At 46.4% G+C, this 25721-nt stretch overlaps 1 protein-coding gene across 1 annotated transcript in view; it reads left to right on the top strand.

Moving 5' to 3' along the window:
• UHMK1 (U2AF homology motif kinase 1) overlaps positions 1–25721 on the top strand; it is a 229876-nt gene that overhangs the window by 87601 nt on the left and 116554 nt on the right. The window contains exon 4 of the mRNA XM_086964500.1: positions 22605–22699. Coding sequence (XP_086820626.1) covers positions 22605–22699 — 95 coding nt within the window. The remainder of the gene's footprint in view (positions 1–22604; positions 22700–25721) is intronic.

Consider the following 25721-nt stretch of genomic DNA (forward strand, 5'->3'; position numbering starts at 1 on the left):
GCTCAAAGTGCCCCGCAACGCCAAACATTAGTGAATTGAAGCGGAGCCCACCCGCAGTGACGTACCACCGTTGTGGCCCATGGCCGATATGAAGCGACACCCCCTATGACTGTGAATAGAGCAGGACCAGCGGAGCCTACCCGCGGCCTGCCCGAAGAGTCCCTGTCCCCGCCGCGTGTGTGAATGGAGGCGGCGGGCTGATTAGTCTCCGGAGAAGCGCCCGCAGCGTGTGAAGAGCTGCGGGCACCGAGAAATGTACAAGCGGAGCCCACCCGCAATCAGCACACTCCTGCCCCCCCCCCTCTCCGCGCAGCACAGGGTAGGGAACCTGCCGCAGGTAGGGGGCAACGCGGAAAAGCAGCGAGGGACCCTGGGACAGATGCCAGCACCTCCCCCCTGCGTGGCTGGCGACGCGAGAAGACAGTGGCATCAGTGAAGCACCCCAGTCGGTTGGTGCACAAGCGTGATGAATCAGTGTCCGGCATGCAGCCGGTGAAAGCAGCATCAGCCCCTCCCCGCCTACAGGGAAAAGAGACATTGAGCAGGGAGCCTGCTACGAGAGTTAGAGTGCACCGAGCGACAGTGTGCGCCCAGCGCTGCCCTATTAAAAGTGAAAGGACTTACCTAGCGGAGGCGCTGCGGCATCAAGGGAAGCGCATTCGCGGCAGGATTGCCCCCAGCGAGGAGGCCGAGACAAGCATGGTGAGAGGGTTCACCTCGGAGCGATGGTGGCAGGGCCCCTGAAAGCTGGAGGGCAAGGCATGAGATGCCTGTGGCAGTCTATGCCCCCAACCGGCAGAGACCCGGGAGCACGGCACGATCCGATCGGCCAGTGCACATTAACTGCACACGAAGCCCGCAGCATGAAGTGAGCTGCCGGGCCGTTCTAAAAGCTTCAGGTACTGCACCCGCCAACCGGGGAAAGTGAAAATAAAAGGTGACAACGCACAGCAGCTCGGTGGTAGCTGCTGCACGTGGAAGTTGAGAGAAAGATAAGTGGAGGCACTGCAGTGTCCCCGACCCTGGACATTAAGGCAACTAAAGGACAGGCACAGCAAACGGGGAAAGAGCCCGAGGAGACACGTACTGAAAGAGGACACGCTGGCCGCCGGCAGCCACGGAAACAACTAGCCCCAGAGTCCACAACAAACACACAAAAACGAAAGACACCTGCAGATAAAGCATGAGCACACAAGGACCCGAATCCACCAGAGCAAGGAGTTTATAAGTGTGTAGCAGGTGCATAAGAACAGGAGAGACAACAAGCACACCTGAAGGGTTAGCCCCTGATGCACAGCAAGCAGGGGACGGCGCCCCCCGCAGGCTCACACGCCCCCCTTCGGCAGTAGCAGGGTTTCACCAGGCATTTACGCGTCAGCAGTGATCGGCAGGCACACGCCGAGCTCGCCCCAGACAGCAGCCGGGGGGCCGCGCCGACCCGACCCGCCGGAGCATGGCGAAGAGAAGCTCCCTCACCATCCGGATCGTGGAGGGGAAGAACCTGCCCGCCAAGGACATGTGAGTACGAGGCCGAGGGGGCCCAGGTCATGACTTGTACCTGCGATGGGTGTGTGAGTGCAAGATGGCAAGAATACACCCAGCGGGCATGTGAGTAAAGCCAGTGGTGCCTGCGAGTACAAGGGGCGGGCATGTGAGTAAAGCCAGTGGTGCCTGTGAGTACAAGGGGCGTGTCAGTGCAGCTAGACAGGCATAGGAATTCAGCCAGAAGGCCGTATGGGTACAACCAAAGGGGCGTGTGAGTATAAGGGGCATGTGAGTACAGCCGGAGAGGTGTGTGAGTATCCCAGGTGCGTGTGAGTACAAGATGCGTGTCAGGGCAACTAGACCGGATATGAATACAGCCAGAAGGGCGTGTGGGTACCATCAAAGGGGCGTGTGAGTACCACCAAAGGGGCGTATGAGTATAAGGGACTTGTGAGTACAGCCAGAGGGGCATGTAAGTACACTGGGGATACGGGCGTGTGAGTATAAGGGGCATGTGTGTACAGCCGGAGAGGTGTGTGAGTATCCCAGGGGTGCATGTGAGTACAACCGGCATAGGTGTGTGTGAGTACATGGCTGAAATGACTACAGCCGGAGGGGCGTGCGAGTAAAAGGGGCATGCCATGCCAGTACAGCTAGGAAGCTTGTGAGTACACCCAGAACTGCATGTGAGTACAGCCAGAGGTACATGTGAGTGTACACGCAGGGTGCCTGTGAGTACAAGGGGGCATATGAGTACAGCCAGAGGGGTGTGTGAGTACAAAGGGGCATTTCAATACAGCTAGAGGGAGGGGCGTGTAAGTACGTGGGGGGGGTACCCCTATTTTTCTTATTAAAGGGAAACGTGCGTCACTCACTGCTGTCTGTACTGTAGTACTGCGCCCCGCGTGTGAGGAGGCTTGCAAAGCAGCTGTGCTGTAGATGTTGTGTATGGAGGACACATACACCCTTGTGTATGACTTGCATTGTGATTCCATTCACATAGCGCTACTTGCCCATGACAATGCCTTTTATTTATGTTTTAAAAGCAAAAACATAAATAAAAGGCATTGCCATTTACAATGCCAATAGCTCTAACTTTAATAATGCGAGACCTATTGCATTGCAAATGCTTGTTTCTTATAAGATTGGCCCTACTGGTCCCAGAATGATATGTGGTGTTGGAGTGTGTGGACATGCAAGTGTGGGATAATATTCTGCACGGCTATACACTTATAAGGTTCCAAAGGCAAAACCTATTGGCTATGCCAATTCTTGTGTTTTTTTTGCACGAACTCAAACTGAAGGTATTGGAGCTCTTTACATGAGCACCAGTTACTTTACCCAAGGACACCGACATATTCAGTATTCACGGGGAGATAAAGTGATTTGCCCAGAACCACAGGATGTTGAGCCGACGCCAAGACTCGTCCTGCCTCTGGCTCACTTTCTCCTCTGAATGCAAAGAAGCCTCAAGAGTTGCACTGCAAGCCTGTCAGGCTTCCTAGCAGGTGAGTGCTGGAAATTGTTTAGGGTGCGGGGTGGGTCCGTGCTTTCATCGGTGTGCATGAGGCCTCTGTAAAGCGTGGGGACGGGTGCAGTGTTGCGAACTTCTCATAATGTCATAAATTGGTGGTTAAGATTTGCTGGGCAAGCGTGAACTAGCACTTCCACTGCTATAAAATACAAATAGATTTCTCATGTTACTGTTGCTGTTGCGTGCAACTAGGTGTTACTTTGTAGGAGCCACTTGGAGTTATTATACACGAAATTAATAACGCTGAGAATTGAACCAACTTCCCCAGTTTCAAAGTCTTCACCTCATGTTATTATTTACACCATCTCTCACAATTTGCTTTTTAGTGAGTTGTTGTGTCAGTTTCCCCCTCACTTAGTTACCTTCCCTCACTTAGTTACCCTCCCGCCATGTGTCCATCCTTAACCCTTTCCTCCCATTTGTTTCCCTGAGCGCCCCAACACTGCACTCAAAACGCAGCACAGGTGAAAGCAAAAAACCTGGGAAATGCATTTGTTCGCTCCAGGAAGTGACGGAGGGGAATTTGTTCCACATGCAATTTTTGAGGGATTGTTTTTGGGAAATAGAATAAAAAAAATATTTACTTAAGTCCAGCCTCCCCTTTCTCCTCCAATTCCGCATAACGAAATTAAAGTCTGGAGACGGGGGGTGGTCTTATGCGGACTACAGGATTCCCCAGCTGAGCATCCATACAGCCCAAAAAATGCCTTTTTCCGCATGTTTTTTCTGGGGCAGCTCTCCGAACACTTCGAGGCTGCCTGCCCCTGGTGCTCTCTGCTGCTCCAGCCTGGCGCAACCTGAAGTTAAATGTGGCACTGGCTGCTGCCTTTGTTCTCTTTCAGGTGCCGTCTGAGACCAATTCTTTAGGAAACAAGGGACCCCTATAGAAACAGCTAGCTATAACATAGGGAATTGAACTAGTATAGGAAAATTATAGCTAGAGAAAATTTCAACAAGGCCTATTAATAAGAATACCTCTATGTATGTGGGATATTTAAATGTAATCAAGGAACACCCTAATTGAAACAATGTGTACATATAGAGAACATTAGCATGATAGATTTATTGACTTATTTTCTGTATAGTTCATGATTCATTTAATATTACAAAAATTCAATTGTGCATATAGGTTCAAAATGGTCATTCCAAAGAATTAATTTCAACAGCCAACATGAATGTATACAAATCCATATGATAGACGAACGTTGATTCAGGCAGTGCGGCAGAGGTCTACAACGCGCGTTTCGGCATACACACCTTCATCAGGTAGCCGTCTATTGCACTATAAAATATACTATATAAATATCAATAATACAGTAAGGGTGCTTATATATTACATAACATGATTGCAGCTAGAGGTATTCAATAACAAATTTTTTAATGTATATCTTCTTGCACTCCAAGTTACCTAAGGAATTGTAGGGTCGTCAAATCTTATAACCATATGTACAGCAATATATATCTTCACACAGTGAATAAGAAAAACCAAAAATTGAAACAGATATATATACACATAATAGAAAAATATATTCTTATATACATTTATTTACATAGATTTATAAAATGTCCTATTTCTAATACAGTGTTCAATATATACATATTTAAGCAGATTTGAGAATCCAGACTTAGCAGTGAGACATAATAGCAAATGTTGAACCTAAAGACAGCTCAGATGTTAATGTTATAAAACATGGATACTCTTACCATATAACTTATTCTGGATATCGACGATGATATACTGTGGATTCAACAGTGTCTCTACTTTAAATGAAGGTTCTACAAGACTGGGTACAGTCTGGAGTGTAGCCACGCTGGGGGTAATAAAGTCTCTTATTAGTCTCATGTATAGATAGACCTATGATAAGGATAAGAAAGTTTTACACAATAGCAGTTCAAAGTTTATATAATAAAAAATGTATTATGCGCTAGTGTGTCTCAGTCAGATATAACGTGTATATCTGAGTTAGTTCATATAGGTCGACAAACTATCGGTCGCTGCCCAAATTGTACGAACCACCTACTTGTAAAAATCAATGATGGAATAAAAAGGAGCTTCCTGTCTACCTATGTCCAGGATAGAATGATATAATATACATAATGGCTCTATAGAAATACACCGCAGTTGTAATTGATTCAGAACAGCTATAAGGAGATGGTTCCGAAAGCTGCAGAGGGGCTCAGCTCATGCTAGGGCACCCTTTCACATAAAACCAGGCACTCTGCCTCCAGGACTGTCGAGGCCTAACATAGGAGTGACTTATAGGTGCATATGTGTCTATATATATATATATATATATATATATATATATATATAATGGGTAGATATAGGTATACTATATCTAAGTAAGGGGTGATAACACCACCTTACACAAGTTGAGTGATCAGCCTGTGGTGTCAGTTTGGATGGCCAGCCAGGGGTGGCATAATACATGCTGCAGCCCCTGGTAGGCCTTGGATGCACCTATGCCCTGGGTACCTATGGTACACTATACAGGGGCTCACAAAGGTGACCAAATACCCAATCAAGTATGTACATGAAATCCCATTTTAGGCTGCATGCCATGGTGCAGAGAAAAACGAAGACCAAACATGGCACACCCCCTGTGTGCCATGCCTGCAGACACTGCATGCAGTATAGTAAGACACCCCTACAGCAGGCCTTACAGCCCTAATGCAGGGTGCACTATACTACATGTGTGGAAAGTTGACCTGCGGCGTGCCCCAAGGTTCGGCTCTGTCACCACTGCTTTTTAATATTTATCTTCAGCCGCTTATCGCGGCACTGAACAGGATGGACTGCAGAGTCTACAATTATGCTGACGACACACAGATTCTGATTCAGATTGACGACACTGCTCAGGCTCATTTGAGAATGCAAAACATACTCAAATTCACAATCAGCTGGATGTCTGATAACTCTCTAAAAATAAATCCAGACAAAACTGAAGTCCTGGCAATTACTACAGCCGCTAATCCTTGGTGTGATCAGTTTTGGCCGGCTGAATGAGGGCCACTTCCAGAACCAGCGCCAGCAGTAAAAAGCCTTGGCATCAAAATTGATGCCCTACTATCTATGACTCAGCAGGTATCATCTGTGGTGGGCATTTGGGTGAGTTTGATACGCCAGCTGCGGAAACTCTCCTCATTGTTGTCCTTCTCCACTATGTGGTTGGCGGTCTCCGCCTTGATTCTGGCACGGCTGGACTATGGTAACTCCTTATACCATGGCCTCCCAAACTATCTTCTGGCCCGACTTCCGGTCGTAATGAACGATGCGGCCAGGCTTATCTTTAACAAACCTAGGCACACTCTAGCTACGCCCCTACTTTGCAGTTTACATTGGCTGCCTATTGCTCAAAAAATAAAATTTAAAAGCCTCTGCATTGCGCACAAAGCAATCTACGGCTCAGCCCCTAAATACATCAAGGATCGGCTCTTCAGGTACCTACCAGGTCCCTCCGGTCGGCTGAGGCATGTAACCTGCTTTGCCCTCGGTATAACCTCACATCCAAGGGTGGCAGAGCCTTTTCTAGTATTGTCCCCCTGGCATGGAACCACCTGCCCGCGGAACTCAGGAAGGAAACTAACCTGCTGTTTAGGAAAAAGCTGAAGACAGTGCTTTTTGGGGAGGTGTGGGGGCCTCTGTGATTTGGCACCTGTACCCACTGATGTTGTGTGTCCGCTGATAGCGCTTAGATACCCCTGGGTGATGTAGCGCTCTACAAGCTTATAATAACAGAACATAACATAACGTATGCGCAGATATGCCCCTGGGATGTCTAAGTTGATTCTTAGATATTACAAGTGGACAGGAAAGCCATTTTAACTACATGTGCAGGACACTGGTAAATACGAGTTACCCAGATACATGATGGCTTCACTGAAACCTGAGATGCTGGTATCAAACATCTCATATTTATGAACCCACAGGGATTCCAGGGATGGATTTATTAATGCATACACAGAGGGCACCTTAGAGGTGCACCCTGAAAACCTACCAACTACTAGTGTGCTGGCTGACAGGTGTATACGAGCCTATGACCACAGAACGATTTTTGACCCCCCTCTGTAGGTGAGAACCTGCGCTCTGGACAGAATCAATACTTGCTGCAGCCGGAGTTGCAGTCACCGCCTCTAAACAGGAGGGCTAAGTGATGAGCATATCAAGGTTGGAGGCTTCAAAGGCCTTTGCTGTCTTTGATCTGCAGCCAAGTCTTCCCGGGACATGTGAAATGCCGCCCCCTGCCCCGGACCCATTTGGCACCAGGTGAGGACAGAAAATTAGCGAGTCGGGTGTCTCCCCGCCGCACCCCCCCCCCCCCCCCCCACCTCTCATGCTAGTACCGCTCTTAAGGTGGGCTACCTAAAGTGGACAGGACTGTTCTATGATATAGCCATACCATATACTCTTAAGTGCATTATAATCCTCGCGGTTAATGCAAACTTTGGTTTGGCTTTATCAAAACATGTCGTGTAAGGTGTCAACTAGATCCTTCGTGGGACAGCTCTAATCCAGCTCCTGGTCGTTGTCGACACATCCTGGTCCACGTGGCTGCAGAGACAAGCTTCACCTCTTCACCTGAAATCAACTAGACATCGCCTGGTTCCTTCCTGGTCACTGGTTAGTGACCCAGACTCTGTCCCCTCTGCTTTCAGGTTCTTCACATATCCGATCCACCCGGACACTTTTCCTCTGGTCGCCTGCAGCACTTCTTTGCAGATCTCCATAGAAAACATAGACGAAACCTGACACAAAAAAACACCTATGCACCCGGCTTCCCTGGGTGAGGTAGCTCGAGTACTCCGGTGCTCCCATGGGTCTTGACTCTCGAAGTGTCTTAATTTAAAGGGATTTTACCGTAGTAACTCTTACGTTCTCCATTATGTCAATGGTACCTCGCGACTGTGTTTAGACACTGCACGCGTCTCCCGTGGGTCTCCTACTTCCTAACCTTTGGTTGTTTAGTTTAGCCCCAGCGATTCCCTAGGCCCATTCACTATTTCTGAAGTGGTCCTTATTCCACTTACTTAGTATATGGTTTGTGAGGCCCCTAGGGCGTAATTGTATTTGTGAAACTTATAGTATGCTAATTGAGTTACTTGTGATGTATTTCGATCTCTGACCTCATAAAGAGTGCAGAGGGGTTGTGTTAGAAATAAATACATATATATTTGATATATACCTTGTGTGGTGTCCTTTCATTTGGTACTCAAGGGATTATAATTGGTAAAACAGCTTGCTTTACATGCTCTCTGAAGTTTTAGCCTAAGACTGCTGGTCATGCTACCACTAGGATAGCTTGTCTATAAGGTTGACTTTACAACCACCATCAATAAGGGTCATTTAGACTGGTGCAAGGTGCCCACTAGAATAGTGGACATCATATGCCAGGCTAACTTCTCAGAGCCGCAAACTGCAGAACGGTGTGTGTCTGCTCTCGGCCAAATGACAATGGGCCGGCGGGAACCGCGCTTGTATATACACACCACAATCTCACCAAAACTGGATTGACCAGCAGGCATCACTAGTGATTGCCGCTTGTAAGTATCATCCGGTTTTTGGTGTCCATAAGAAAGATAGAAGAAATATTGAGCATAGAAAGAGGGAAAGGAAGAGAATAGAAGATGGATAACGTCTAATGTGGCATGTTTATGGCTGGCAAAACGTGGATACTGAAGGGAATGTGTCATCCTGGGTTTTAGTGGTTAGTCGAGGTAGGTGTCCATCTAGTCCTCCATCCAGAACACAGTTGAAGCCACCCCCCCCCCAAAGGACCAGTCCCTCCAATGCGGGGGTGAGAACCTCCTGAATCTCATGAAAGAATTGTGCATCATCTGTGTTGGAAGCATAGGTGTTCATGATGGCTAGATCAGCCCCATCTAGTTCCCCCGAAGGAGTAAGAAACGTCCTTCCACATTGGCCTCTCTGTAAGTAAAGTCAAAAGGAACTGCTTGCCCTATCCATATAAGGATGCCCTTCCCACTCCCCGCCTCCCCCCTCCCCAGCGAATGTAGAATAATTAGCGAAGTATAGTTGCCCCCTCCATCGCTTTCCCAATTTTGCATCGGAAGGATGGTGTTCTTGTAGGCATTCAATCTGGACTGCATTGCGCCGCTGAAAGGACAGGAGTCTGTATCTTATAGTGTAAGTGCCCAGACCCCTGACATTCTAGGAAATTGTAGGTGCCCCGGCTAACCATAATAAAGGTAAATATTAGCGTGCATCACCTTTCTCCCCCTCGCCCACCCCCCCACCCCGGGGTAAAATATTGGCATTAACTTTAAAAAAAAAACTAGCCCCCGCAGCAACTACAAGCCCTTGGGTCCTAGGTTGCTCAATGGCAGACAGCAGCCGGACCATGACGTCCTGGGCAACAACCGCCTCCGGGACTTCACTATCAGCAGTCTAATCGGGCAGCAGGGCCACGACCCCTTGCAGGCCCCACTATCCCTCTGGGAACCCCTACCACCAGTCACTCGAAGGAGAAAAGGGCCTACCCCACTGTTCCCATAATGGTGCCCCCCGGATTACGCTTCCTCACATTAGAGGCAGGGGGTACCACACCAGGGAAGCTCTCTGTGGAACGCTCTATACCCTAGAGCTGTCACCTGAGCTGCCCTTGTAATTGAATTTTAATTATGTACCGAAGTGCATCACTTAATCTGGTAAAATCGAATGAAAAATTAGTATGTAGTAAACCAATGCATTTATGAAATGTGCCCATTATGCTGAGTGAATTACATATGTTTTTGTGCAACTCTGAATTTGGATTACCTAGAATATGTGATTCAGAGGGCAATTTGCATAGTGTTTTTTCTTCACAATAGTTTACATTTGGAACCCAGAAATGGAGGGAGATTCAATAGAAAACAACAAATGTTCTGTCCTCCGGTCCCAAAGTTCTGAGAAACACGGTACCCCAGTTGTTTAGCTGGGCCTGTTGCCTGTCACAGGAAAGGAACCAAAATGTAAGGAGGACAGATCGGGATTTTACTTTACAAATTAATCCATTCATGCGACATAGGTAGTTACGGTATTTGTGCCTGACCGGTACCTAGGGGATACCTACCATACCTGGGCATTTCTTGAAAAGTAGACACCCAGGAGAATCTAGGGTGGTGAGACTAGCATCTACCATGTTTTCTCCCCCCTTAATGCCCTGCAAACGTTAAACTTAGACATTTTTCCCCGAAAATGCCCCTCTTGCTGCAAGGGGATTCCTGCTCGGGATCATGTGTCTGTAGTTTGACCCAACCTGCAGTTTAAGGGGAGAGCCAGGTCTTGCTGCAGCTATAGTGATTGCCTGAGGTGCAGAGGCAAGGAGTTCCAGGTCTTTGCAGCAAGGTAGGAGATGGATCTTCCTCTGGCTGTGGTCTTGCAGATCTGTAGGATGATGACCAGGGCCAATTGGGCGAAGCAGAGATATCTGGTGAGTATAGCAGGCGTGGCAGTGGTTGAGGTATGCAGGCCGGCGTTGTGGAGGGCTTTGTAGGTGTGTGTGAGAAGCTTGAGGGGAATTCTTTTGCTAAGTAGCCAGTAAAGGTCCCAGATGGCCGGTGAGGTGGCTGCGGCGCGCAATGTTCAGGATGAGTCTGGCTGAGGCGTTCTGGGTGTTCTGCAGTTTCTTTAGGAGTTTCTGGGTGGTGCTGATGTAGAGTGTTGCCATTGTAAAGTCTGCTGCTGACAAGTGCATGGGTGACCATTTTCCTGGACTGGGAGGGGATCCATTTGTTGAATCTACAAGCGGTGTGAAAGCAGGAGGAAGAGACAGCGTTGATTTGGTGGATCATTTCGAGCATGGAGTTCAGGATGATGCTGAGGTTTCTTAGGTATGTGGGTGGGGTTCCGAGCACTGCGGGCCATCGGAGGTGTACCAGATGGAGAGGGTGGAGCCCAAAATGAAGACTTCAGTCTTGTCTGAGTTGAGCTTGAGGCGGCTGTCCTTCATCCAGGTGGCAACTGCCTTCATCCTGCTGTGGACGTTCCTCTTGGTGGCTGTGAGTTCGTCTGTGAGAGAGAATACGCTGGGTGTCTTCGGCGTAAAAAAACAAAATTAATCTTCTGAAGAATGCGGCCTCTCAACAGCTGGATAAGATTCCTCTTTATATGGGGAACAAGGGATCCTGCAGTTTCACTGTATTAAGTGGCAGATTCTGGGGGCGTGGTTTGAGCGCAGGGCAAGATGGCCGCTCATTAGAGAGGCTCTCCCCGGCTGAGCCATCAATCCGCCTAATATCCGCCTTTCATGCGTCCATGCAGAGCTGTGAACTGAGCCCTCCTTACCTCTGAAGTTCCCTGACTGGGCTGGCGTGGTTATCGCTGTTTTACCTTGCTGCTTTGCTTGCTGGCGAGGTGCTATCGGAGGCCTCAGTCTAAAATGACGGCTTCGGGGCGGCCCTGAGACCGGAGCGCCGTGGCTGTTCTGTTACCTCCGACGCCTGCGGAGAACGTTGCTGCTGCCTGTGGGGACTGGACCTGACTGCCAAACTCTTTTGGGTGCTTGCTGGCGGCTTGCATCGGACTGCCGCCCGGAGTGGTGTGCTATGCCCATATCACCGGCGGTGCTGGTGGAGCTGAGCCCTGCTGCTTCGGGGCAACCGGATCCTGCCTGGACTGCCCGGAACTGTGCAGCGGAGGGGAGCGTAATCTTGCGGGCTTCGCACTGGTTGTGGTGAGTGGAGGCGGCCTGCCGGTGGCTTTAAAGGCTGTGTCGGTGGGGTTTGGTCTGCGAGCTGTGGCTTGGCGTGGAAGTGCGCGGGAGAGAGGAGGCTGCTCTGGGAGGCGGCTCAACAACAGGCTGATTGTGATCCTGCAGGGAACTCGCTGTGAAATGCTCTGGCACTGCTGCTGAAGCTTGTGGTGCAGTGCCGCGGGTATTCCACTGAGGCCCATCAACTGATCACTGACTTTCTGCATCTCCGTTGGGAGGCCTCCACCCTCCGCTTTCTGTCTGCAACCACGACCCAGACCTGGTGCGCTGCACTCCTCTAAGCTCCCTGCCCTGTTGTGACAGTGCAGAACTGGCACCTACTGGCTGGGGTACTATATCTCCTAGGGGGATCTTTGGAATTTGGCGCCTTTGTACTCCAGTGGGGCTGAGGCCCCCCCCGGAGGAGGGTGGCGCTTTACAGATGTGTCCATGAGGGGCTTATTTGTGGTGGAAGACGTCTCCCTGTGCCATTTGTTTGCAAGATCTGTTGTAGGGGTGTCAATTGGGCCAGGGCCTTGTGCTGCTTTTTGCCATGGGACGGAAGGATAAAACACAACCTCGCCTCACTTTCGAGACCCACAAGTTCTCTAAGACCTCGCAGAGGGCGGCCTTGGACTCGTAGGCTGATGCCATGACTGCTGGGCCTCCCACCCTCGAGACAACACTGCAAGAACAGCACAGTTTACAGTCCATAGAGGGGACGATGGCCGCAGTGAACTATCAACTGGATCATATGTCGTTGCAACTCGAAAAACATAATGCTCGTATGGGATAAGTGGAACAACAGGTGTCTGTGACAGAGGATGGACTGAGTGAGGTCACAGGGAAGTCGCTGAAGATGGAGAAGGTCTTATCTCTAATCCAGGGTAAGAATGACGATTTAAAGGCCCGTTCCTGACGTAATAACATTCGTATAATGGGTCTTCCAGAATCTACGACTATTGGCAGGATGGAACTGTTTGTCGAGAGCTTGATTAAGGAGGTCTCTGGTAACGAACAGTTGTCCCATGTGTTTATAGTTGAACGGCCTCCTAGATCCCTGGCGGCGCGGCCTGTCCCGGGAGATCCATCCCGACGCATTATAGCACGCTTGTTGAACTACAGGTATCGCAATGTGATTTTACGAATGGCCCGAGACAAGGAGAATATTGTGCCTCAGGGAAATTCTTATTTCTTTTTCCTGGTTTTACTGTCGCAGTACAGGCCACAAGGAGGGAGTTTGGTGCTGTGAAAAGTTCTTGCACTCCGAAGGGGTACCTTACTCTGTTATACCCTGCTCGCCTGCATATTGGTCATGAGGGAGACTCCAAAATATTCACAAATCCTAAGGCTGCCCTTGAATATGCTAAGGCCTTAAAGGGGGTAAGGCGAGAGTCTCAGGCGCCCTCAGACACTGAGGAACAGTAGGGATATGACAGCTCGACCTTTATGCTGTAGCCTTGTTGATTGTAACTGTACACTGCGGCTTTCTTGATGCTGGTTATTCTTTTTCCTTTTCAGGTTGTTATAGTCGGTACTTAATGCATAAACATGCTTCTCTTCGTCTGGTAGATGATCCTGGTCAAGAAGGGAGTCCCATTTACGGTTCTCAGCGCAGAGATAGATGATCAAGGCAGGCTGGTTATTGTACATGAAACTCTTGGGAGTACGAGTGTACTTTTGGTGAATGTCTATGGTCCGTATGTGGATGACCACCCCTTCTTTGCGGATGTGTGGCGTCGCATCTCTGCCTTTTCCCGCTGCTGAGATTCTTTGGGGCGGGATTTTAATACATGTCTGGATTCTAGCGCTTATGGGACAGGAACTGGGACAGCTAGACATAGGCTTTCCACTGATGCACTTCTGGGAATTCTAGATGCTGGGAACTAGCACTCTATTTGGCGAGTGCGGCACCCTGGAGTTAGAGAGAGTACGTTTATTTCTACGGTACATGGAACGTGGTCCCGGTTGGACTATTAGTTACTTTTGGAGATTGCTTTGGGTTATGCTCGCTCCGGAGACGCTGTCTGGCATAACTGAACTAGTGACTGAACATAACAAGACGGTGGACCAGGAAATGGCACACAGGTCCCGACGTACTGCTCATTATTATGGGGAGGGGGGACGCCCTACTCGCTCGTTGGCACAGAAGTTGGCTGCCCGCGCAGCCAGGCCTACATCACGAAACTGTTGGACAGGGAGGGAGTGGTGCATTTCGCCACCTCTGAGATTAGTAAAGTAGTGCTGGACTTTTATTCGGAGTTATATGGGGACCGGGAACTGCGGTTGCAGAGGATAATAATGCCTACTTGGATGATGTGGCGCTGGGTTAGTTGCCACCAAACTATTGAGAATACCTCACGCAACCGTTTGGCGATGAGGATGTCAAGCAGGCCATAATGTCTCTTCCCCCACCTGTAAAGCAGCAGGGCTAGATGGGCTCCCTAGTGAGTTTTGCAAGGCTTATGTGCTTATACGCCTTCTAGAAGTGTTTGCGGAGGCGTTTGATTCGGGTACTCTACCTCCCTCCCTCCCTTAAAGAGGCCCTCTTAGTAATGCTTCTGAAACCGGGTAAGGAGGCAAATGTTTGTGACTCCTACAGGCCCCTTTCTATTATAAACTTTACAGACCAGAGGATGTTCCCCCACTGGCTTTCCATCCACGTGAGGATGACCCGCTGAGATAGCAGATCTAAAATTGTTCACCGTCCTATAAGCTAACCCTGTACTTGCGATCTCTGACAGGAAGTTAACAATCAAATGGATTCTGGATCCCATGGGATCCCCTTGCCGTTCAGTACACCAACTAACCCACTTACGCCAAGCTGATTCATATCGCTTGTGCATAGCTGGGGCCCATGATTGGGATAACAAAAACAGTGTGTTCTCAAACTCCCGGGCCTTGCCAACGCCTCCGGAAAGTTTCCACGCCATGAGCGACAACTGGTCTTGAAGAACCAGAGGATGCGCTTGACTCGGAGGGTCCGCCAAGATTTTCGGAAACTATCGCAGATGTATTGGAGACAAACAATAAAGAGCAAATGTCGCTGGGAACCACACTTGTGCTCTCCAACACGTGGATATCAACATCACCTCCGCTGTCTGTCTGCAGATCTGCACTAACACTCTGAATCATGGCGAACTGAGGAAATGCATACAGCATGCCTGTCGTCCATGACCGAAGGAATATGTCAGAGTTGCTCGCCAGAGGCAGTTGTGTATTGAGCCTGGACGCGAAGAGGTCTATCACACAAGGACCCCACTTGTTGTTGAGTTGTTTGAAAATCCTGGGATGAAGATGTCAGTCGCTGGAATCTCAAAAGAATAAGAATTCCAATCCGCCATCACATTGGAGCTGCCCGGAATGTACTCCTCTGTAACTGAAATGTGGTGGAGGAGACCGTAATGCCAAAAATCTTTGACTATTTCCACTAGTAGTCATGACCTGGTGCCCCCCAGTCGATTGATATACCGTACTGCCGAGACTTTGTCCATTCTCAAGAGAATGCAACAGCTCGCTTTCTGCGTGGACAGAGTCCTGATCGCAAAAGAGCCTGCCAATAACTCCAGACAATTTATGTGGAGATGCAGCTCCAAGGGCACCATCTGCCCCATCTCCACTGAACCACACCGGGCTCCCCAGCCCCATCTGCTGGCATCAGATTCTATCACCACCTCTGGGATCTACGCAAAAGTGGCCTTGCCATTCCACGCATCGATGTGCTCCAACCACCAAGAAATGTCCGTCCTGGTCTCGTGACTCAACCTAATCTGTTCTGTGTAACTCTGGCCCTTGTTCGCCGTAGGAACCATGATCTAGGACCGAAGACGCCACTTGCGCAAGGCTCCCTGCAGAGGAGTGTTGAGATGTGGTGCCTAAAGCCGCCTGCATCTGGCGCTTCCCATAATTCTTCAGGGGTTCAGCATATGGCTGTCCGCCTCCTCTGCGTAATACGCCATCGTGTAACAGGAGGAGTGGAGGAGCTTAAGGGAGGGGGGGGGGGGAGAACCCAAGGGTGATCACTGGCAGGAAGATAGAGAATACACTTGCAAGCCAAAACCCTGACTCTACACTGTCCCTGAAAGTGAAAGTACCACACACTGGCCTGAAGTCTAAATAAAAGTATCAAAAACTGTTTCAAAGTCCTTTAAATCTTCGAGGAGGGAGCCACCCTTTACTTTCCCTGTGGCAGAGCCTTTAAAAGGGTTGTGCGCCCTATCGGGCGTTCAGGTGGCTGAGGGCTGAGCAGCTGCGCTTGCTGATGCGTGAGAAGCCAATCTGGACTGAAATCTGCGATACGGCGTCTCGCGCGAGCGTCGTGGCAATAAAAAGAGGACTGGCTGCCGCTCAAGCGCACATCGCACGTCTGCCTCGCTCCCGCTCCACCTCACATGCAAAATGCCACACTGAGCACCGATGCGCTCAGATTACCGTAGCTCAGCACAAAGCATGAACCCCGCGCGCGGACTAGGTACAAAGCACAATTAACCTGTCAAACGCGTGTGCATACAACCATCATAAATAAAACATGCAAAATACTTAACTCGCTGCTGCAGCAGCAAAGGAAGAGGAAGTGGTTTTTGCATGACTAACTATATATATGATATGGATTGACAATGATTGGTGCATACTATGGAGTGGTGCATACTATGGCGTGGGTTGTCCCTCCGCGGTATGCTCAGTTCAAAGTTATTCATTGACTGCTGTTTGCCAGTAAAGTAAAGAGAAGCATAATCTGAGCCTTTGTTGGCTGACCTAGAATTCCATCTTGAGCTGCTTGTTGACATTGGATGCCTGGAAGTTCTGCTGTGCCTTGACAGGGCGTGTGACGGCGAACTGTAACCTCTGCATCATCCATTTTAAATACTTGCACCAGCTTTATTACATGCTGGTTCAATTATGTAGGTTTGGCTTGCATGAAAGTGCGTGCTGCGTAAGATGTGGCCAGGCTGACGCAGATTTTGTTCACTAAGCTTGGTCTTGCGTTGGTATTTCCAAATTTTGGCTACGTGTCACGCAAGTGTTAACTGATATTACTATGGAAACTGTTAGGTGTGTGCCTGAGGTGTTTCTGTTGGGCTGGGTGCATAAACTAAAGCCCTACAATAGGCGTCTGGTAGCCATATCTACCTTATTTGTTAAGAGGCTGTAGCACATGTTGGGGTGCAAAGACTGTGCCAACAATTAAGAGATGGATCCATGACCTGCTCTATTGCAGGGACTAATTGGCAATATACCCGGAGGAGTTGCCGGAAGCATCCCAAACTAAAGATGTTTGGGCTCACCTTTCTGAGTATCTCCTTACGAATCCAGATTTGGCATAATCTCCTGTACAGGCCTTCGCTGTTTAAGGGCTGGGAGGGCTGGGACCGCTCTGTAATGTTGTTTGCAAATCAAACTGTATTACTGCCAGATGGCACGGTTATATATATTAGTGCCTAGCTGAGGGAGGAGGTTCAGGAGTTAGGGTTTGTTTTGTAATGGGTACTTCCTTTCTTGAACTGTAAAAGGGTTTGTTCAAATTATTTTGGCACAATGATTTTGCTTAGACCCTTCTGTGAGGGCGACGTATGTTTGTTGTCGTACAAGCTGCTCAATAAAGATATTTAAAAATAAAAATATAAAAAAGTGGCAGACTTTACCTAAATTCCTGTTAGGAGTGCTTCTGGTATCATACAGGGCTAAAGCTTTCTGCTTAATAGCTCCGATGCCTCTACATGGCCGAATTACCAAATCAACATGGTGAAACTTATTGCAATCGACTTAGCACCAAAACCTTTCCCCCACATTATTCAACATCATTCATCATGCAGGTAGAATAACACGGACTATGCATTGTTAGCCAGGTGGCCCCAAATACTGTGTCCTATCAAATGAAGCACAAATGCTCTAACATCAGTGCATCACAAGTTCTTTCAGAATGCCAAGGCAGGTGATCTCCACAGTCCTCTTGTAGAAGAGCACAAGCGGATACTCTGTCTAGTCCAGCCAAACAACTTTGTGGCCTGAAGATTCCTTAATCCGTTTCATGTCTACCCCAAATTATTTTTTTTTTAAATGCATACAGTAAAATAACTTGATCAACACCGACAAGTTTAGCAGAAATATGCCATTTGTTAACTGGCTGAGTGAAGAGATTACTCGAAAGGATGCCAAGTTCGTTTTTTTAAAAGAAAAACGAAATCAAGAAATGGGAACCAGAACTATGGCTAGTTATGTAAGATCGATCACTCTATACATCGATAAACCTAAATATCATTTAAGAGCAGTCAAATATTAAATACTTAGCCAGCTACTAAGAGCATTCACAGATGACAGTTCAGATCTGTTTTTTGACACCCAGCTACTTAGTATTGCATGGAAATTTCAATTTAATTTAATAGAAGCAGCAATAGGCTCTTAGTTTGCAGTGTTATATGCAGATTTAGCCCTGAGATGGTGTGGAAAAAGTTGCTTGGCAAACCACAGAGGAAGGCGTCTTGAAACATGTAGTCTTTTAGCTGTAGACATTTGTCACCTGAAAAGATGAAGATATGTTAAGATAATTAAAGCATCAGAATGATAGTTGTTTTAATAAGGTGATTGTGAGACTATCAAATGTAGTGTTCAAGGGTGCTAATTTGGTGATACTAAATTTGAGAATTGTAATATTACACAGAATACTTTTAACTAGATTTTTACATTCCAAGTTCTGCAACTTTGCTCCATTGAAAAAATAATATTCCTTATGAGGGGTATTGAAGGGCAAAAAGTACTGTAATTTGACGGAGATGTTTGTGAAGGATAGTGATCAGATGACCATACCATTTCTGAAAACCTGCATTACTTCCATCTGGACATTCTCTGCGATTCTAATAGTTATTCCATTAGAACATCCTATGCCTTCAAATGGATTGTGTAGTAGTTGTCTGCAGAAGAAGGTTGTCCCATTAACCTGCCCTGAAGACAAAAGGCTTTATGGTCTTTATTTGGCAAAAAACGGTTTTTAGTTCTCTTTTCGTAAAGTACCTGTAGATGTAATCGCTGCAAACAGAAGTGGTGATCTTGGCGTTGGTTCTTCACCGTCACTTTAAGCAAATATTTAATGAAAGCATTGAGAAATTGAGAAATATCCCTCCAATAATCAGAAGTCTTTCACCACCTAGAGACTTAAGTGTTATCCTAGCCAAAGTAATTGCTTTACTTGTCACTTTCCAGGATTAATGCTAATATTAGGATATTTTCATGGACTTGAAATTTCCTTGATAAAGATTACCTCAGCCCAAAGGGTTAACTAGCTATAAGCTTTTTGTAACACCTCCTTACCCTAGGTCATGTAGATTTGCATGTGGGACGATTTCCCTTCTATCATTCTTTATAGTTTCTGCTTCATTGGCAGACAGGGCTCCTAGAAGATGCTTGGAGGGTGCTGAGATGAGATAAAGGATTTCGCAATCTGCACAACTGTTACCACGAAAACTAAGCTATTTTAATCCAGAGAGAAATAAGATTCTTTTGCTCTGTGCTCCCTTTTCCTATGCACTATTGTAGGGATTCTGAATCCAGGACTATGCCCTGGAGGGTTAAGCCTCCCTTTGCAGCGTATTTACATAAGGTTAATGCTTCTGTTCTATGTTTAGCTTGCCGCTCTGTCCTGCTATTTTTGAAAAACTGAAACAAAGCGTATGATGAAGTAAGTAACTTACCTGTAAATCTAGGTCTTTGATTCCAGATTCCATTAAAATCCTTCTCTTCAGGACCAAAAACCTAGTGGGGCACTTTGGTAGTTTCAGATCTTGTTGTGTTAACTTCTAGAGCAGCCTACCTAATTTACCCTGCACAGCATGATGGGTATGTTGAAGCCAAGTGGAGAAGTGTGGCTCAATGATTAGAGCGGCAGACCCTGATGCAGAGGTCAAGCCCGGGACCAGGGTTCAATTCCCTGCCTCGGCAGGTCTTGGGCTCAAAATTCCACGGACCTGATAATTCTCGCCTCGGTGCCTATTCCAATCATGGAGTCCCACTCTGCAACTCTGGGCAATAGCTTGCTTAATCTCCACAACGGCCCCCACAACGCTAAGGATGCCTGGCCTCCACCTTGGGGGTGCCCAGGAGTGGACGCCTCACAGGGAAAGCCAGGATGGGTTCCACAGCAGTATTTGTACAAGCGCCTTGAGATCCTTGCGGGTGAGTAGTGCGCTATACAAGTTACAATTTTTTACATCTACAAGGTATTTTTTTAAAGGTGCTGTTGGACTTGTGCACTTTGTGCACAGTTTACGTTAAGGGCACTAAGTATTTTCCCTTTTTGTTTTTCAGTACTACAAAACATGACTAAATGTGACTAATTTGGCTACGTTGGCTTAAATACTTTAACATTTAAAAAAGTGTTGATTCATTTTAGTACCATTTTTTTCTTCTTTTTTAATGCTGTTTAATGGGAAAAATATAGTTGAAAGTATTCTGGAGATCAAATTCAGAGAATAGTCAAACAAAACAATTAATATTAAAGATAACATTTCCTTACTGTAGTCCTTATAAAACAAATTGTTATGGGCAGTGTAAGGGGAATTACGATTGTGCACCTCATATGGAAAGGTAAAGGCTTCTGGTTTGTGATGATATACCCATAACTTTCCTACATATGAGGTTTTTTTCAGAATAGTTTAAAGCTTTTGTTTTGTAGTAACGAATCCCTCTGGTTAATTAGAAAATTCCTTATACTTCAGATTTTGGAAATTAATTATGTGAGTTATGTAAAGGCATGCTCTGTCCTGTCTTACTACTGTTAGTTCCAGCTGGCTGCAGCCTTTGGATATGCTCTGTGCTCAAACCCTGTTCCTCCATACACCAAAAGGTAAAGTCCTAGCTTTGGCTGGAGGATATGAACTTTGCCATGCCTGGTTCAAATATCACTGCTCTCTGAGCCCACGGAGACTCCTAGTCCCTGTTCATTAACCCTATGGTGATCATACAAAAGGTAATGAGGGCAAACATTATTTTTCTAAAAATCAAGGGAGTAACCAGTAGTACTGAGCACAGTACGTTTACATCAGTATATTTTTCTTATAAGCCGAACTGCTGCAACAACGTCTCTCTTTATCTGCGATGGCGTTTAGATGCTGATGTAGGCTTTGGTATCCATGCACTATAGGAGGATATTTTGTAAGTGCAATCAAGGCTTTTTGTTGTTGCAAATAATGGAAGGTGGCTAAGCTGCTCGCTCGTAATGTCACTTTTAATGCTTTATGAGATCTTAAGAACTGGGTTGTAGGGGGTCTTATGAGTCTTAATTTTACGATGACTGCTGAATTTGTTTTTAGGTTTAGGATTGCAACCGTAGCATTACTTCAAATGGAGTTTCTTATTGAAATGTCTTCATATTTTTGGGTAAACGCACTTAGAAGACACTAACTTCCCTTTACAAAAGTATTTTTATTGTTTTTCATTTTGAAGAATGGTTTCGAATATACTTTTAGAAGCTGCAGAGAATGTGCCTGAAACCCAGCCCATGATACCTGCTAGTCCAGGCTTACTACAGAGAATAACATTCACTGTGTATGGGGTGGTGTCTGGCCACGCTTTACTAGTACTCCTATGGTATCACTGGGCATGACTGACCACATCCTGTATGCTTTCCCCAGTACCCACTTGTTATTTCCAGTGACAGCCCACCATTCATTAGGCATTGCTTCTGGCCACACGCTATCTGTAGCTAACTTCCTTTTGAGGTAGGCCTTCATCCATGCCCAGCATGCAGTGTAGTTTGATTACATCCTTTTAAAATTCCTCTGCCCCAGCCCCCCTCCCCCCAGAGATGTATGTATCGGTCATTGGTGCCAGGGAAAGAGGACCAGTGTGGCAGGTACCACAAGGATAACCACTGAAAGAGGTGAATATGATAATCAGGATGGATAGGAGAGGAAGCTGTCAAAAATACAATGGAAGTGGGATGAGTGGTGAGAGCATGCAGAAAGTAAGGTAGATTGGCAAGGGTACAGAGAAATACATGGTCAGAAAAGAGATTAGTGGAAATATATAAAGTAACTTAGAAAGATAGTAGGAGGCTAGATATGAGGTGGTAGCCATTTGTATGCCTGATGCAAGCTGGCATTTATTACCACCAAGGCTAGTAGAAATCTTGGTACTCTGAATGTCAAGTGTGTTGGCTGATCCTCAAAAGAGATGGCAGAACATTTTAATTTAATTTGCTCCACTACAGAAAATTTGCAAAAGAAAAGTTCCCCAAAATGAGTTAACCATTTCATGCATGTTGCTTAGATTTCTTAATGTATTATCTGCACATAGTGTTGGTGTACATTTTTTAATATTGCAAGTGCTACGTCGAACAGTGAAAAATGTCTCAACTTTGATCAGAAGTACAACATTTTTCAGAATGTTTTGTGAAGATTAACCACCGGTTTATGTAGATCAGATTGTAAAAATGTATATATTTTTTTAAGTCACAATAACCACTCGCAAGCAAGTATGATACATGGTGTAGTGCTCCTGTACAGTTTTCATTAACCTGTAATGAGTTACCATACTTTAATTCATTTCCGGTTCTATAACCCTTTCGCTCTGTTGAAGAATAGGTTGAGTATGTGAAGAACCTGTGTGTGGAAACTAATACTGCTCCTCTTTTTCCTTCACGAGGCCGCATGGTGTGCTTTGGTCAAGTTGCTGCCTTAATAGTTGGCCAATGCATTAAAAAATCACTTTTAAACAGTAATGGGGTCAGTGGCACTCTGTCTAAATAAGAATTCGATATTGTGAATTAAAATACTTATGGATCTGCAGTCTGTTTGGCAGACATAGCTATGACTTTTGCTTTCAAAGTTTGTAATATTGCGATTTCATTACGGTTGGTTTTTCTTTTCTTTTTTTTTTCTTTTTGTTTGTTTTCTAAATTACAGGGACACTGTTCTTCCATGATTGATCACATTTTTGCCAGTAAAGGTGTGGTGAATGCAGCCATTCCAGCCTATCACCTCAGAGACCTTATCAAAAGGTATTTGTATTGGGTTAGCTTGGGGGTGGGGGGAGTAATTGCCATTCTTAATGCTATGCCATAAAAATATAGTACAGATGGCTTTTAGGTGGCTAGTAGTTGTATTGTAATCACATGAATCTTTCTTTATAATTTCTAAGTCATGTGTTCATTTGGATTATTTTGACATAACCAATACTTATCCTCAATTTGACTACAGCTGGAGCTTGTGAGAGAGCTGACTGTGTATTGTGTCTGTTATCCTGTAGATTTGTGTATTTAGTCGCAGAGGAATTCAAACGTAATTCTGGCTGTGACTGGAGTAGTTACTCTTTGTCCAAAGTGATGTCTTACCGCTGGTGGCGTGCTTAAAGGAAGAATTTGTAAATTGGAAAATGCCCTGCTGTCTGCAGACATGAGTGGCTTGCCCAGGGTGCCACTAAGAAGGATTTGTATTGAATTGATAACATCACAAAACTGCCGACTTTAAGGAGGAAGCTTGATGATAACAGAAGAGCATCTGCACCAGAGAGGTTCACATGTACATTGATTATGCTCTGGGACCTAGTATTATAGCTGAAACACGGAGGGCAGAAGAATAATTATCTTGGAGGGCAATACAGTCTTTCTACTTTAGCCTCATTCTCAGTACCTTACAACTCCTGGCCTCTTTGTGTAGTCTTCATATAGGAGCAATGGGTCCTAGATTTCTGCCTCCGACTGACGAGAATGGGCTAATCTAGCAAGGCAACATTAATGTATTATTTTTCGGAAAGTAGTACTGCACTATAATCTCTTGAATCCATTCTGTTGTCCAACAAAACTTCCATTCTCTTGTGCAACACAATTTCAAGTATCTTTGAAGAGTTACTTCCTGATGAATGGACATGGATAGGTTTGCTACAAACCGAGCTGACCAATCAAATTCGTCACAATCCACTGTGCTGCCATTGGCAAAATGCATGATTTTGCAATCAGAATCTTTTTAACCCCTTCGCTGCGGCGGCAATTCCGCCGCAGCGCGTGGGGGTGGCGAGTGGCGGCCGCATGCTCGTGACGGAGCCGCTCCGTCACGAGCCGCGGTTGAGTTGTGCTCGTGACGGAGCGGTTCCGTCATGGCCCCGCCCGCTTAATAGAATGCGCCGCGCAGGTGCGAAATCGGCGCCGCGCAGGTGCGGCGGCAGGGCCATGACGGAACCGCTCCGTCATGAGCACAGCTCAGCCGATGCTCATGACTGAGCGGCTCCGTCATGAGCATAGGAGGGGTTAAACTAAGCAGAAGTGTCCTCTTTACCAGAATTAGTGCAGCGTTTGCTAGAACTTGTACCCAAAGCCTGGGTTTGTCCCGGTTAGCATCAACTGATGTTGATCCATTCAACTACATCGGATCATTACGGAACACTCCCAGGCGTCTTTTGATTCAGATACATTGGAACCATCTACGACGAAGACTTAGGACAGAACCGAACTATCTCCAGTTCAGAAAAACCCTAAAGACCCTCCTTTTCCCTCAAACATAATTTCATCAGACGGCAGAAACCCTTGGAGAAGCAGGTCAGCGCTGGGATGCTCTTTGAGTTACTACGCGCTTTACAAAACCATTAAATAAATAAATAATAAATAAGATACAGTGTGCTTCAAGGTGCCCATTTAATCATGGATCCTTTAATGCTTACGTTTAATAGTTTGTAGGTGCTCCCGCCTTTTCCAAATATGAAAACGGGCAGAACGAATTTTATGAATGCAGGTAGAACTGACTTGTTTAATCTTTTGCCAGTCACCCAAAGCACGCATTGCCAGAGAAGGTGATTATGTCTGAGGGAAACCACATCTCCCTGATCCAGCTGACCGAACGGCAGACCTGATGATGTCAAGTTAAGGAGATGAGTGGGGGTGCCGATTCACTTCAACATGCTAGGGAGAATCTAGTGGTGTTGATGCACAGAATTTAGGGGTTGGACCGAATCCTATTTATTGCTTTGCATAAGTTTAGCAACAGGCGCCCACCGCTTAGGACAGCTCCCGGAGAATGTGGGAGCGGACATGCATGCCCATAATTACATGTATTAAATGGCATTATCACTTCAGATTCCTTATTAGCGGTAGTAGTTGATCACTTATTTCATGCATTTCATTGCTAAAAAATATATCCATCTTGGGTGATGTAGGCAGTGCAGGAAACCATAAACCCAATTTCTTTTGAATGTCTTTCCTTTTAGGATACTTGTGTGTCTGATACAAACATTTTTTATTCTTTTTATTAAAACAAAAAACTCATTGTGCCAGACAGGGAGAATCACAACAGCGTTTATAATATGAAATGCTATAGACTTATTATCTCATTCAAGAAATTCCCATCAGGTTTGGTACAGCATTTGCATTGCTTTGGCCAAAAATAGTATGGTCCACAATTTGGGTAGCATGCATAACTTAGTACAATCGCATGTCTTCAGTATTTTCTCCAAACAGGAGTCCACTCCAACTCCCCTATAGTCCCTCTAGTCCCCCTTTATCTTTTCCGATTTTTTGGGGCAAACAGAACTCTTATATGGCACCTCTTCTGCCCTCTGGAACCAGTCCCGATCTGACTCGCAGCTTAGGGGAGTTGTTGCTCCCCATTTCCTTGCTATGTTGCTTTTAGCCACCCGGCTGCTATTGCCAGCTATATTTGCTGGTGTCTGGTCCAGTATTTCTCCCTGTCTAGCATTAGCAGCAACCATTTAGCATCTAGGGGCACTTGCAACGATGTGACCCGAGGTCATCATCCCAACCACACCCCACCAAAACCCCATAACCTCCGGGCAATCCCATAAGATATGAGAGAAAATGTCCTTCTGGGTTTAGTCTCCAGAGCATAGATTTGTAACCTGGGAGAAATAATTAGCAGTTAGAGATCTACTCCTTTGTCCAACACTGGCTTAATTTGACAGGCGTACAGCTGCCCTTAATCGGTCTGTAGATGCATTTTACACCTTTCCTGCTGTATGTTCAATAACTGATCTAGTTGGTGACACGTGTAAGCACATTCTTAGAGAGCAAATGA

This window comes from Lissotriton vulgaris, chromosome 1_1 (genome assembly GCF_964263255.1).
Source record: "Lissotriton vulgaris chromosome 1_1, aLisVul1.2, whole genome shotgun sequence".
In the NCBI taxonomy this organism is placed as follows: domain Eukaryota; kingdom Metazoa; phylum Chordata; class Amphibia; order Caudata; family Salamandridae; genus Lissotriton; species Lissotriton vulgaris.